At 42.9% G+C, this 15,033-nt stretch overlaps 2 protein-coding genes across 5 annotated transcripts in view; both read left to right on the forward strand.

Annotated features, from left to right (window-relative positions):
- Nucleotides 1–11,417, forward strand: part of crocc2 (ciliary rootlet coiled-coil, rootletin family member 2) — a 44,876-nt gene extending 33,459 nt beyond the window's left edge. Inside the window, exons 23-35 of one of the 4 annotated variants that reach the window (XM_014332847.2) lie at nucleotides 1,755–1,993; nucleotides 2,092–2,251; nucleotides 2,343–2,510; nucleotides 4,168–4,552; nucleotides 4,636–4,766; nucleotides 4,869–4,989; nucleotides 5,094–5,248; nucleotides 5,335–5,775; nucleotides 7,035–7,184; nucleotides 7,272–7,463; nucleotides 9,160–9,291; nucleotides 10,529–10,708; nucleotides 10,794–11,417. In XM_014332847.2, the coding sequence (XP_014188333.1) occupies nucleotides 1,755–1,993; nucleotides 2,092–2,251; nucleotides 2,343–2,510; nucleotides 4,168–4,552; nucleotides 4,636–4,766; nucleotides 4,869–4,989; nucleotides 5,094–5,248; nucleotides 5,335–5,775; nucleotides 7,035–7,184; nucleotides 7,272–7,463; nucleotides 9,160–9,291; nucleotides 10,529–10,708; nucleotides 10,794–10,877 (2,538 nt within the window). In that variant the 3' untranslated portion in view covers nucleotides 10,878–11,417. The remainder of the gene's footprint in view (nucleotides 1–1,754; nucleotides 1,994–2,091; nucleotides 2,252–2,342; nucleotides 2,511–4,167; nucleotides 4,553–4,635; nucleotides 4,767–4,868; nucleotides 4,990–5,093; nucleotides 5,249–5,334; nucleotides 5,776–7,034; nucleotides 7,185–7,271; nucleotides 7,464–9,159; nucleotides 9,292–10,528; nucleotides 10,709–10,793) is intronic. The other 3 variants (XM_014332842.2, XM_014332846.2, XM_014332844.2) reach the window with 3 other exon arrangements.
- A 538-nt stretch (nucleotides 11,418–11,955) lies between these two features.
- The window catches only part of sned1 (sushi, nidogen and EGF-like domains 1), a 31,558-nt gene continuing 28,480 nt past the window's right edge, over nucleotides 11,956–15,033 (forward strand). The window contains exon 1 of the mRNA XM_014332840.2: nucleotides 11,956–12,563. Within this exon, the coding sequence (XP_014188326.1) occupies nucleotides 12,345–12,563 (219 nt within the window). The 5' untranslated portion in view covers nucleotides 11,956–12,344. The remainder of the gene's footprint in view (nucleotides 12,564–15,033) is intronic.

Genomic DNA, 15,033 nt, shown 5'->3' on the forward strand with positions numbered 1-15,033 from the left:
AGTGTCACAGAAATGGTTCGGAAACTTTTAGTTTGTTTGGCTTGGCATTGGATGGGAGACCTTTCATCTGCTTCTGCTGTGAGGGAGAGTTTGCACCAATTTGTACCAGTACAAGCGAGAGCCATTTACCATAAGCCTATGTTGACATTGGCTGGTGTCACAGAGCTTTGCTAACATCAGGGTGCCATCAGGTGCAGCGTGCACTGGGCCAAATCCTGCAAGGAAAGGTGGTGCGGTGTCCTCTCTTAAGATTTCTACTCAGCTCGCAGTTTCTGTGTCCTTTTCCTGTCAAGTCCACAGGGGAAAAGTTTGGTTCTGTTGACCTTAATATAAACATTAAAGTGCAATTAGAGACTATAATTTTGGCTCAGTGACATACCTCTCGGAGCCAAATGAGGGAGCCGTAAATCTCATCTCTCAGGGTTGCTTAAGGTCAGAAATCCAAGCACAGGGTCGCTGGGCGTTTTAGTGAAATAACAAGCTCACACTCACCTCATTAAGATGTAACTGCAGAGCTGTAAAGGCCCCACCATGCCATGATTTAAAAGCTTGGCCTTCCTGGAAAAGGAGATTGTTTATCTGTGTGGGGCTTATTGGTTTCATTTAAAAAAGAAGCAAAATTTAGCGTCACCCTGTCTTCGTGCTGTCTCCTTAGTCATGTCAAAGTATAGTGAATGGGGATGAGTGGAGCCAGAGCACAAGAGTTTTGAGGTTTGGCCGGCCCTCCCTACCATATATCAAGTTAGGCTTCAGCAGCGTTGTCATATTTGGCCACCCCTGCTCGCTTCCTTGTTTGATTATTTTCACTAATCCCATCTCAGGATTCTCATGTCAGAAAGCAGGAGTGAGGACATGTGACAAAGAATCGAAGAGCATGAAAGACGAAGAACGATAAGGGGAAAGAGGTAGAACGAGAAAGAGGAGGATACGGTCTCTGGTACCATAATATCAAATCAAAGTTTAAGTTAACCCCTTGTATAAATAAGCCGGCGGTGGAGTGTTTATTTTCTCCGTCACAGCAGCGAGAGGCTGGCTCCGCTGGGACTCCGGGTCCCCCTCTCCCATCCGCATAACACAACACTGCTGCCCTCATATTCTCTGCCTCCTCCACTGCCCTGCACCCCAAAAAATCAGATAAAATAAAGTAGAGTTGGGCTGGATCAGCACTGGCTTGTTTTTTCTCACTTTAGAGTTTATAAGGACGAACCATCTTGTGTGGCCTCTAAACATAACACTCTTCCTCCTCCTCATCCTGCTCCTTGTCCTCCCTCTTCTCCGTCCTTCTCCCCTACCACTTCACCAGGGGGGCTGCTGTTTATCATGTTGCTCTCTTCGCACCGTGAGCTGCAAAGAGGAGACAGGGAGAGACAGCACCTGGCTAAAGGCCCAACTGGCTCTTATGCGTGCCCCGCTGAGCTCGGGCCTCCCTTCTTCTTTCACTACAACACACAAAATGTTGCCATAAAACAGAATATAGGTCAGAGAGTATTTTGAGATAGTGCAGATAATGCTTAAAATAGGAGATGTTGAGGAATAGCTTTCAAACAGTGAGGGTATGATGCATTATCCGATCCTAAGTCGGCATGCAGGAGGATTTTGTTACCAAATAAATTCTGGGCTGGAGCGAGAAGAACTCAAGAAAAAAGCTCAGTGTTTCTAAACTATTTATTTCATTTTCTTGCTCTTGTTTGTGACCCTCTAATTTTCTTTATTGATACATCATGCCTTTAATTCTCTGTAACTTTCCCATGAAGTTGGAGGGCCTCCGTCAACAGCTGCAGGAGGGAGAGGATGGACGTTTTAAAGGGCAAAGGGAGTTGATTGAGGCTCACAGAGAGCTTCAGGGCTGTGCACAGGAGCGAGACAAGTTACGCAAAGATGCTGCTGACCTGAGAAGGCTCTTGGGTAATGAGACCCGAGAGAAAGAAGCCATCCAAGCCTCAAACCAGGAGCTGAGAGCTCTCGTCAAGCGAACCGAAAGTGATAACAGCAGGTACGGCTGCCACGCAAGGCACGTTGCTATAATCGTCTACCAACAGTGGATGTTTATCATATTTTTTATTGTGTAAATATTAACCACGTCTTGACTAGTTTGAGACGAGCTGTGGAGGAGAATGAGCAGAAAGTGGCCGTCTTAGAGGAGCAGAGGAGCTCAATGCAACAAGAGGCAACGGCTCTTCGGAGCGGCATGAGAGAGCTGGAGAAGTCTCGTCTACAAGCGCGCAGAGAGCTGCAGGAACTGCGCAGACAGGTGAAGAATGACTGAGGTCACTGGTTTCCATCTGATTTATTTGAAATGAAGAATTATATCGGAGTAATTTGTGCTGTGCTGACATGAACAGGTAAAGGTCCTCGAAGGAGAGAACATCCGGCAGAAACAGGAACTGCGAGAGCTGCAGGCCAGGGTATGTGAGGAGGAGCAGAAGGAGGAGGAGGCACGTCGTGAGGCTTTCACCCTCAAGCAGAGAGTGCTGGAGTGTGAAGCTGGCAGGGAAGCGGTGCTAAACGAGGTAGAAGGCCTCCGGGAGTTAGTATGCTAACAACACGCTAGAGCAAACATTCAACCTTGGCTAACATACCTCACATGTCACACTCACACAGTGACAGTCAGCATGAACCATAACACACTACTGCGCAGTGGGTTTGAAAAATCCAAATGTTGCTCAACATTTTAGCAAATTATTGAATTATAAATTCATTATTCAAGCTCTTCAGTCCCATAAATTCACATTGAGGGTCCCTAAATTCCCATGACCCCTTCCAGCAGTAAGTGAATATCGGGTGGATGTGTGTATTCTGCATGCCAGAATAAATTGATGATCATTATGATATATTAGAATGCTGATTAATGATGATGTTTCCCTTTTCAAACTACATATAAACCAGTCTGTAAGCTCAGTAAACCACTTTAGGTAATGGCCAATATATTCTCCAGTTTGATCTGAAACAGGCCGGACCAAGAACGGTTTTAACATAAAACATCTCCACATTATCTAAAACCAATCTGAAAACAAATGATCAAAAATAAACTCGTGAAAATAGAAGCAAAAAAATAAGTTACACGTAACAGCAAGTCTGCAAAAAGTGCAAAACCTGTACGTTCAGAATATTTTGGAGCTATACAGCAGTAACTTCATTTCTTTATAAGCAAACATGCAACATTGCTACAGTGGTTAGGGCTATCGCCTCACAGCAAGAGGGTTGTGGGTTTGAATCCACTGGCCAATATAGAAGAACAGTTCTATATTTCTTATTCCCGATGCTAAATACCTCTCAGCATTAACTATGTCCCACCAAAACACACTTTGTCCCACATGTAGCTTGCTGGGATCCCATCACTTAAAGTGGTCTGCATCTTTGAAACTCTTCCTTTAAACCCAAATGGAAAATAAATAGAAAGAATTGACAGGATTGTGGGTTTCATGTTATGATTTACTCGTGAGACTGATGCCCTTTTGCGTTTTTCTAGAAACAAGTGCAAAGGGACACCCTCATCTTCATTTGAGAAAAGCCTGATGTATAAAACTTAAACATTTGCTGTTGGAGGAAAGTTTGTTTTTATTTCTCTGACATGTAGTGGGTTATAAAGAAGGGTCAGGGTTCCACAGTATATTAATCAATTGCTGTTACTCCTTATTTTCTCATTTCTGAGGCTCTATCAGTGAAGTCGACAAGCTTGTCATCGGGAAACAGATGAACTTCTTAAAGCCATGTTGTTTTTATTTACACAGCTACATTTAGGCCACTAAAAATCCTTTGGAGCATGATTGGAACTACAGTTATCAATAATAATGTTTTAAATGACAGTTTTTCAGTGTTGTAGATCAATTTATGTTCACATTATTAATGCTGCAGTTAAACAGTTAAAGATTCAAATACATGTAGAGATGTAAAAAAATTTAAAAAAAAGATAATCTGATCATCATTTACAAGATTAACATATTTTGTAGTGAGATTTTGGTCTCTTTAACGTTTTGGTTAAGGAGCATTTAATAACCTGTTAATTTATTAGGTCGAGCTGTGTCCTCAAATTATAATAGATTACAAATTCTGTTATTGGTTTATCGCATTTATCACATGAACACTGCTAAACATTTTCTACTTTATGTAATTAACACATGATGGACCATATTTAGTTTTGCTGATTTTTTCTTGGTGTTTGCACAGGTCGCAGGTTTACAGCGTCGTGTGATGGAGCTGGAGTCCACGGAGCATCAGAACCGAGAGCTACTGCAGGAAAAAGAAACTTTTCAGCGGCAGAGTGACCAGAGGCACAGGGAAACCACCGCCCAGCTGGAGGCAGCACTGGAAGATGCCAGGGCGCAAATCAAAGAACTCTCCATGCAGGTTGGTGTTGCTAAAAACAAGGCCCAGAGCGTGGAGGAGCAGCTGGAAGTGAGCGATGCCAAATGCAGGGACCTGGAGCTCAAGCTGGCGGGGCTGTATGCAGCTCTGCACCGCACTGTTGGCATCAACCACGTGAGGCTTTCAGACAAACCAGGGTCACGAAGACGGTTTCCTTCCCCTTGGAGAAGCCACTTCTATTCAAAAGGTATAGTTGGGTCTTACAATAGGGCATCATGGTGCCATGTTTCTCTCTGAAAAGTTGAATCGATGAGTGTGGTGTCTGGTCAGGAGGAAAGAGTGTGGCCAATGGATCTCTGCTCTCCGTGTCCTATGGTGAAGACAAAGAGCTAGACTTGGAATCAGTCAATACAGCCCTGCGGGAATTCCAGCAAGAACTCACAGATGCTCAAAGAGACAGGGTATATTTAAAAATCTTAATAACTGATTATAAGTTCAATGATTCAAACTCTGATATTATAGTCATGTTTTTTTCACTTAAATAATGGCTTTGCTTTCCTCAGGATGAAGCCAAGGCTCAGGTAGTCAGTCTAACTCAGCATGTGACTGAACTCAAAGACAGTCAGGATAAATCATCCTCCCAACTACTACAACTACAAAAGTCTCTGAAGCAATTAGAGGAGGGTAAAAACCCACTGAACTCTTCACTCATACACAAACTAGCAGTAGTTATTTGCCTAAGCAAGCAATATGTTTTACATATATAACAGATACATATATTCTTTCAGGAAAACGAGACGTGGAAGAACGATTGAACCAGGCACACACTTCGCTTTCCCTGCAGGAAGAAGCAGCACATTGCACAGAGAGAGAGAAGAGAAGCCTTGAAGAGGAGCTCAGGGCTAGTCTGCAAGCCGCTCAGGCTGAATCCAGAGCACTTCAGGTACGTAAAAAGCAAAATATTGTTGAGAGAAATGTTGACAGCATCCTCTTTGAGGCTGAGGAAATCCTGTTCTTCTCCCTCTACAGGACAAGTTGGAGGTTGTTCAACAGTTAGAAACTTGTTCAAATTCAGAACAGCAGAAACTGAAGGAGTCTCTGGAGGCAGCAGAAGGCAGGGTGAGAAGTCTGGAGCTTTCTCAACGTGCTCTCGAAGGCGAGCTGCAGAGGGCCCAGCTGAGAGTGGCAGAGCTGGATGCTGAGGCAGGTGCATTACAGGAGAGGCTGACGGACATGAGGAGAAAACTGGGTGAGAGTGAAGACCGGTGCGCTGCGCTGAGGTTTAGTGAGGAGAGACTGGCCACGTCATTGGCTCAAGCTGAACAGCATGAGAGTCAGCTGAGAGAGCAGATTCACAAACTGTCAAACACCCTCAGTGACAGCAGGAGCAACACGGGAGCCCTGCAGGAGCAGATAACGCAGCTGCAGAGGGCTCTGACTGCCAGCGAGCAGGACCGAAGGCTGCTGCAGGTACAGTCTCTCACCTGAACCCTCCATCCAGCAGGAGAACAACTCCCATGTTTTAGCTGGCCTCATCAGCTCTGGCATATTTTTTATTTACTCTGATGTGGTTTCATTCAAACTCGTCAAAATCTGAGCAGTAAATTAGGCACTACATCTATCCCACCGAGCATTTTATCCGTTGATTAGAGGTCTAAAAGATTCTAAATGGTCCGTGGCAATCAAGACTGAAATTGGGTTAAATGGGAAATTAAAAAGTGAAATTAAGTTGATCTTTCGATTCGATTGGCCTTTTGTGACACTGATATTTAATTTTCGCAATGTCCAACTGCGCTAAAATAAATGAATTGTTGATAATGTATCAATACTCTGCATTCACTCATTTGGCTAAAAATCTTCTGTCTGCGTACCCAATAAAAGAAAGAGTAAAAGTGTCATGACTTCAACCAAACAGGGGATTTCAACAGCCATTTGTCGGAGTAAATGTCCTAATATTTGCTAATATTTGCTAACATGGTGCCACAAGTGAAAGAAGCACCTGGAAACCAAATGTCCCTTCTGAGAGAAACTTCAAAAGAGAGCTGGCTCTGAACCAGAGGCAACAAGACTGTTGGTTGGACTCTGATTGTGCCTGATACGGAGATGAAGGCAAGATGTAAGCTAGTGGAGTATTCTTGCAAAAACATTTTACAAACGGGCTTTCACAAAAACCAAACAGAAACTGATGGATATGACACATGATCTAGAGGCTAATTTGCACAGAAATGAATACATCTGTGCCTTGAATTGTTTGGCTTGTCTTTGGTGTAACTTGGGCACAAAAGGTTTTCAAAAACACTGATTTAGATTTGGAAGGTACAAATGAATATGTTTAGTAAGGCGACCAAAGTGTATCAAGAGGGGTTATTTGAGTTACTTCTGCACTCTTATTAGCAGTCTGGCCATTTTGCTCTGACCTTTGACATCAACAAGTCATTTTTTCCCCGCTCTCTGGATATTTTCTCTTTTACAGACTATTTTCTGTAAATGTTAGAGATGGTTATATGGGAAAATCCCAGGAGCTCATTAGTTTCTGAAATACTTAGACCACCTGTCAAAACCCAACAACATTCAGACTATCTTAAATCATCATTCTTTTACACTTTGGTGCTCAGTTTGAACTTCAGCAGGTCATCTTGACCATGTCTAAATGCTTTACTGGACAGGGTCCTTCCGTGAAAAAGGTGATCCATTGCGTTGTGTTTTTGTCGATGTGCATGTGTCCATAGGAACGTCTGGATAAAACACGAGATGCCCTTTCAGAAAGTAAGAGGCTGAACCACATGCTCGCAGAGCAGAACCAGAACCTTCAAAGAGTCCAAGAAAACTCAAACTTTAATATTTCTGAGCTAGAGAAACATAACAGAACACTAAAGGAGGTGAGTCACAGTGGTAGAAGTGTAAGCAAATACAGGTACAAAGGTCAAGACACTGTTTTGATGTGTGGTTGATTAACTGTGTCCCAGAGCCTAAAGCAACAGCAGGAGGCTGAGCTTCAAACCTCCCAGCAGCTGCACAGAGAGAAGAAAGAACTCCAAGAAAAGGTCGCCAATCTCCAGAGCTTCTTGCAAAAGCTCCAGAGTGAGAGAGCTGAGATCGAGAAGGTGGTGACACGCTTTGGTAAAGACAAATCTGCACTTAGAAAGGCGCTGGAGAAGGTGAGCTGATTGGCCTGCTGCACAGTGCTTTCAAACACTGATTACACTTATCAGCTTTCTCCCCGAAATTCAGAAAGCTCGGTGAGATTCTGTGTGGCTGTTGTGTCAGTGTGTAAAAATAAAACCTGTAACAATTAGCATTAAAAACTAATACATTTTGGTAAGTGCTATACAAATAAACTTTATTATTTAAACAAGGGATCACCAAAAATGCAAAACAGGAGAAACATCCATAATCTTTAGTTGCTTTACTTCTTATTAAACCCTGAAGGGCCAAAGCTTTACTTTAGGAGCTAACATGGCTGAGTAAAGTTTTTTTTTTTTTTTTTTAAGATTGTGTTTCTCGTATCAGTGTAGTTTCCTTTATTTATGAGAGATGTTCTAAAATACTCTAATGTCATTATTTATGGAATCTAAGCCATTTTATCCAAATCCATCATATTTCCACCTGATCTTTATGCCATACTGTTCCACTGTAGAAGGGATGTATTGCCTGAAACTACACCCGCCTCTGAAAGCTACCAACTGTTTATCCAAACAGAGACCAGTACCAGGGAGATAGTATTTGGGTATCTGGGCAACAAACAGTTTTCCAAATAAGCAGCAAGTTTGTCCGAGCTCTGGTTGCTCTGGTTGTCAAACGAACAAAAAAACGTGGACTTTTTAATATCTCTTAATGTTTCTGTAGTTCTGTTAGCCGTGATGCACGAATGCACAAATATATTTTACACAAAATCCCCATTATCCTCGTCACACCAGTGGACCGGTTCCTGTGAAAACTATGAAAAGTTGTAAGAAAAGTAAATTGACAGATTTATAATGTTTACAATTAAAAATATCACAACAGCACGTGTGTGGGGTTACTGGAATGTTAAAGTCAGTCGATCAAGACACAGTATACACGAGATTTCAGTCAGGTGTTAAAATACACTGATTGTTAAAAATGTTTTACTTGTGCGGAGAAGATAAACTTCTTCATGTGGCACACAAAACCTAATATTATAAAGCTGCCAGCCTTAACAAACACAGGGGAAAACACAGATGCTGTAGTTATAAATAAGCATGAAAGAGGATTATTCATTATTTGGGGCTTTTATGTCATAAATCAACATAAAAGTAAAAAAAATAAGAACAGTAGTGACAAATACTGAGAATGAATCCCAGTTACTAAAAAGCAAAAAGCTGAAACAAGGCATTAAAGCCACGATCTTAATTTTTTTTTAAACCCGGGCCCTAAAGTATTACTCTGCTTTTGGTCAGTGGACCTAAAAGATATTTTTGCTGAATATGAGGTAAAATATCTGTAATATACGAGGAAGCCAAACCACAATTGGCTTTAAATGTAATTAAAGACTGCAAATTCTACAACTGCTGGAAGCCTTTGTGTGACAGCAGCCAGGTCTGAAGTAATCCACGTTTAGTGTTGGTCAGAAGGCTCCTGGACCAAGTGAAGACATATAAGACACATAAAAATACTGAACACTGCCTTTATTATTCTGTAGTTTAGTGTTATTATTTCCTGAGCTTTCTGTTTTCTGTAGAAAGTCATCCCAAACTGAGGGAAATACGGAGGTGGACTGTGGGAACCGAGAGGCTCTGTGCTCGGCTTCTGCTACACCGATTACAGGAAGGCACACGGGTGCAGAACAATCATGGTAAAGTCGTTCACGTTATGTCACCCTCGTGCTGTTGTCAGGTGGAGATGGAGAGGTTGAGGAAGGAGGAGGAGGCAGCATCTGTCGCCAGAGCACGACAGGAGCTGGAGCAGAGGGTGCGGAGCCTGGAGCAGCAGCTGGCTGGAAAACAGAACGAGATGCAGACTCTGCAGGTGAGAAGCTCCAGGATTACAGCAGAGGACGAGCAGGGACTGCACTGGCAGCACAAACTGTTTTATAGGATCTATACGTAATCCTCAAACAATCCAGCTGTTCCAGCAACTGAAATTATGGTTATATTTTCATCATTTTTAATGGCTATGTTGTTTCTCATAGCATCCTGTTTCCTTCATCTATCACAGACAATCTAAAGTTTTCTAGTGTTCGTAATGATAATGTTAAAAACTCCAAATAAACGGAAAAAATCATTTCAGCTGTCATCGCTTCAAGATACTGAATTTAATTGACACTGAGTCATTTCTGTGCACTCCATCGCTGCTAGAGACAGTATGAAAGATTGATTGGTTAGTGTAGTCAACTCAATGCGATGAGCAAGGGTTGGATCTGACTTTGAAACCACACACCACACACACCCGGGATAATCTTTCTTTCTGGCTCTAATAACAACTATAATTTACAAAATGGACTTCATGTTTTACTTAGTATGACCTGAAAGTAGAGTCCATTAACTCATCAGAACATTTTTATTGTAAAAGGATTGAAGGACAAGCAGTACCAGCAAACAGTTTCACAGCAAATATCATAAAGACATTTAGTAGATTGAAAAGGAAAATTACAGCGTCGTCGCATGTTTTTATCATTAAACAAAAAGTAATTTTAAGTGCTTAAATAATGACTCACCTGACTAACCTAATTAAAACGACTCTAAGATGATGTTTCTGAGATAAATACCATCCATTGTCCACTGGTTGGTCAGTCTTGTTATGACCTACGATGTACATACTCATGTACATGTACATACATATAGAGTTGACTGGGCTAACTCAGTTAAGCCTTTCTGGACCCAAAGAAGAAGACTTTCCCATCTCAAAGTTCAGGAGTTAAAGTCTAAGTTTGTGGTTTCTGGAACAGGATCCAGATGTTGTACAGCTGTGGCATTCAGGTGTGGCAGAGAGAGAGAGAGAGAGAGAGAGAGAGAGAGAGAGACGGTGTCTTCCATAAAGAAGCCAAAATGTCAGTGGATCTGACAGCAGCCTATAAAGACACAACAAAAGAGATGTGTAAATCAGAAAATGCAGAAGTTAAAGACAGCTGCCTTCCAAATAATGTGTTTGTAAAAATTTGTGATCAGAGAACCCCACCAGGAGACACTAAAAGTACACAAAAACCCGAATTTGACCTTTTCTCTCTGTGTTTTCAGTCTCATAATCTTTTCTGAATTGTCCTCAGGCCCACATCTCCCAGTCAGAGCATGCTCACGCACACCGCCTCCTGGAGGTGACAGCACGCCACCACCAGGAGTTGGATATGGAGACGGAGCGTCTGAGAGACAATCAGCTTCAGGCAGAGCAGGCTTTGGAGAGCAGGGAGAAGGCACATCGACAGAGAGTCAGAGGCCTCGAAGAACAGGTATTTTAAATCTACCTGTGAATGTTTTCTGTGTGATTACAGATATTGTTTTTTTTTTTAAAATTTTATCTGGGGTTTTTTGCAGTTGCTGGCGCTCAAAGAGCAGCTCGATCAGGAGACGAGAAGACGACAGGCCTATTTCAATCAGATGCTTCAGCCCGGCGTGTAGTGAGAGTGAGAGCGTGCTCCTCCGCCTCTGTTGGCTGCTTCCCAACAGCGTTACGTTTCAACCTACATCTCCATACAGAGAAACCCACTCCTGCATTCGCTCCCACCTCGCACATGTGCACACAGGATTACATTAATCCAAAGGAAAACTCAACAACAACAAACAAAGAGCGTTTTGTTTATAAGTGAACTGGATGTGCCAAATTGTTTTAAGGATTTCCTCTGACTCACCGCAGTTGGCGTTTCTAAGTCTGCTCATGCTGTGTCAGTTTTCTTGGTTCATACTTTCTTCTTTTTCCTAGATTTTTATTTTATTTTTGCAAACTCATTTGTCATATTGATCATGTGAATCCCAGTAAGAATATATATGAGTGCAGATCCAAATATTTAGAATAGTCATTTGCAGATTTTAAAAGATTTTTTCTTAGGATGTCAAAAAGACTAAATAAATGAATGTTATCATGTGTGGTGTTTGACTTAATCAGTACTAATGGTGCAGAAGTTTTGATTATTTTCAATAAACTAAAGCGCAGTTTCAAAGTTTCACAATAGTGTTGGCTCTTTCACGACGTGTGAGTTTTGCACTCTTACAGCATTTGTGAATTTAGTGTTTCTTGTTTTCCTGTGTGAGAGAATGACCTTCTGTCGCTGTTGCCATAGATTTCTGTCAAAGATAGGTGCGCACTCCTCATGATCCTTTAAAAGTTCATTGCCACTTATCCTGTAATCATCCACAACCCTGAACTATCGCAGTAGCATGTTTTCATTCTGACTTTGAGTATCTTAAACACCAGTAACCCGTTTCCATTTTCTTCCATTTAAATTCACACTTATTTCCCCAACAGTTCACACACATGTCTTCTCACTGTGTCACATAGCAGGAGTTTCACTGAAAGGGGAAAATCCTGTCAGTTTCTTTAAAGCAGCCCTTTGATTACCATAGATCCGCCCAGTGCTTATCCAGTTACCGGCCTCGTTCTAGCTATTGGCTAGAAGGAGCTAATTATGCAAGGTAGTGAATCCCTGTGGGGGAGGTGGGGCCAAAGCTGAAAGAACTCCTTTGGCAAGCAGAATAGAGCTTTTATTGAGGATATTTCTAAGCTGACTATCAGGGACCAAATCACTGGATTGTTTTTAAAAAAAAAAATCTCAGCTGAATCAGGTTGCTCCCCCTCTTTCATTCCTTTCCTTCGTTTAATTTCAGTGAGACAGAGTGTAGCTCATGCAGTGCCCAGCAGAAAGCAGAATGCAAGGAATCTGCAGTATTCCCCTGTCTCACACAAGAAGCCCAGTTCACCACTGAAGGACAAGTGAGGAGAACCAGAGAGCAGTCAGAGGAGGATTCAGAGGGAGAACGTGCGGTCTTGTCTTGTTCTGCTCTGCTCTGCTCTTGTTGCCTCAGGTGTACGCGCTCCTCCCTCTCCTCCGCTGTGCCTGCTGTCAGCTCCATCCCTGGGTGGCTGAGGCCATGGTGCTGGTGCTGGAAGCCCTGCTGCCCTGCTTCTGCACCCTCTTCTTCCTGACCCTGCTGCCCGGCGTGGAACCCGCTGTGCCCCTGGAGGACTTCTACCCCTTTGGCCGGGACAAGGGGGACTCCCAGACCATTGCTCAGGATGACGGCGGCTCCGGGCTCCTGGAGATCTCTGTTGCATTCCCCTTCTTTGGAGACAGGCACACAGGACTCTATGTGAGTACAGAGGAGGGTGTTTCTGCTGATGTGTTTTGAAATCACTGGTTATGAGTGTGCATGCACTTGGTAGCTGGCAATTGGATCTGAAATGTTGTGGATCGTATAAGAGCCTCAGGGAGCTGAGATGTGGCACACAGCCAAATACTACATTGCGGTACCCTCAGAGAATTTGTATACGTTCATGTAGAATATCGCGTTTTCCCCTCACGGGTGTAATCATACTCCTCTGTGACTTTCTCTTTACATCTGCCCCTTTCTGCACTCTGAGGTCCCTCGAGTGCACAGAGGCAGAGCAAGAGACAAACTATTAGCAGCACAGTGGTAACTCCTGTTATAATAAATCTGCAAAGAGCTGTTAAAGGAAGTGACAGTTTGTGTTCTTACTGTCGCCGCAGCATCTGTGAGTGGTTCTCTTTTCAGAAGGAGCGAGAGAGCGGAGGGAAAATATGCACAGCAGAGAGAGAGAGAGAAACAGCACTCATGGGAGGAAGCCCAACGGTTTGACAAGGATTTTCGCACAGCACAGTGAAACAGCCTTTGATCTGCCTTTGTCATGTATTGGGTTCGGTTCCAGCGCATGGAAAGGCAGAACTCCCTTAAATCAACACCACCTGTTGTGGTGAGGCATCTGCGTTTGCGCTTCATATCTCCCCTTCCTCCCTCTTCAAACACTGGGCGAGGGAGGCTGAGGAACCATGGCAACAATGGGCAAGGTCAGAGGTTGTTTTTCTAATCTGAGCGTTTACGCCACGAGCGGTGAGGTCAGCCTCCTCATGTGGAAAAATGTAAAACTCTCCTGCATCTAAACGCAGCGTAAAGACAGAGACGCGATGTTTACAAGCACAACTGCTGGCACTTCTCCTTTAACAATACTGATACTCTGCAGTGAAATTAGACAAGATAAGACATGTTGCTGTTTGCTTGGCTTGTTGATCTTAGACTGAATTATCATCTGATAGAGAGATAACAATCTAAATCTGAAAAATGTGCTGTGTTGGTAGTGATGTGATACCCTGTGGCTCTTGCTTTGCTTCTCATTCTGAGGTCAGAGAAAGCAAAAGCAAATTATAGAAACCACTTGAAATTACAGTCACGCTTGTTTTAAAACCTCACCTGAATCCATTTAACATGCGCTGTAAAGCAGGCGGCCCACAGGGCAATATCTGCCACCAGAGAGCTGCTTTGAACAGGTAATATTTCAGTGAGTACTAAAGGGGTAAATTTGTATGAATAATTTCTCCCAGGACTTTGTTCCAAGCCTCTGGGCTACATGGAAGCTGCAGAATCAGACTGGTTTTAGATGGTTTGTGGGCGCTGTCACGCTTCATTATCATAACTGATTCTGCTGAGCAGTAAACATGCCTCGGAGCGTATTTCTGAACCAGGACGTCTTGTTTGCAGGAGTTTCCGTAGATTTAAGGATCATCACAGCCATGCAGCGCTTGTTTACAGATACTTTTAATGTCACCTAAGATACCGACTTGGTCCCACTCCAGTCCCATTTCTGCCTCGTAACCAGGCTGTCCCTCTGTTACGGTCTGTGTCAGGGAGTTTTCTCATGTTTCTCTCCTCCTCCGGGTCCTCCCTCCCCTCCTCCCTTCCTCCCACGCCTCAGATAACATGGCAGGGGTCTTCCCCCTGGAACTGTCCAGCTGCTTTATCTGAGAAATGACCAATCACTTTAACATAATGCAGATGTATCTGCAAAGAATCTTAGAGGGCTTCTAAACAATGCGTTTCATGGATTAACTACTCTTACGGATGACCGGCGTAAACACAGCGAAGGAGCACATCCAAGGTCAGAGAGGAAAGAACACAAGTTTAAAAGCAGATGTGAGAATAGACGGGCACGATCAAAGGGAGTTAGTGCAGAGAGAAACTCTCATGGATAGTGGAAAAAGTCCCAAGTCTTTCAGTGGATTAAATAGACTGTCACTGGAAATAAATGCACGTAAACAACATTTCAGTACATTTAAATGTTTCCACCGAGAACGTTCTACAGCATATCTGTATTTTTACAGATTACACATCTGCTAGTGCTGATCTGGTCTTCTGAAGAGCACCAACACTTTGTGCAGTTTCATTCACTCGTTTCACTCACCACCGTGTATGGCCCAAAGATGTGTGCGTAGAGTTTTATTCTTTGTACTCTGCATGGGTGCATTTTACATGCATGTGTAGGATGAGAGATGTGTGTTATATTAGAAGCAGTTCATCCTCCAATGGAAACGATTTTTCTGCACATACTTAAAAACATCTTAAAGTGTTCAAGTGAATGATGCTCTTTTAAAGAATCGGGCTTTTGGGAATACACTTCTTCTCTTTGTTGCAGAGAGTTAGTGGAGGAGGCTGATGCCACTTTGAAGCAGTTTAAGGGAAATTTCTCTAAAACTAACACTTACTCACAATGGGAGTACTTCAGCTACAGCAAAGCTGGAGTATTTATTTGTTCACAGGTAATGCATGA

The sequence above is a fragment of the Haplochromis burtoni genome, unplaced genomic scaffold (genome assembly GCF_018398535.1).
Source record: "Haplochromis burtoni strain Fernald_Lab_line unplaced genomic scaffold, NCSU_Asbu1 Contig_13, whole genome shotgun sequence".
Taxonomy (NCBI): Eukaryota; Metazoa; Chordata; class Actinopteri; order Cichliformes; family Cichlidae; genus Haplochromis; species Haplochromis burtoni.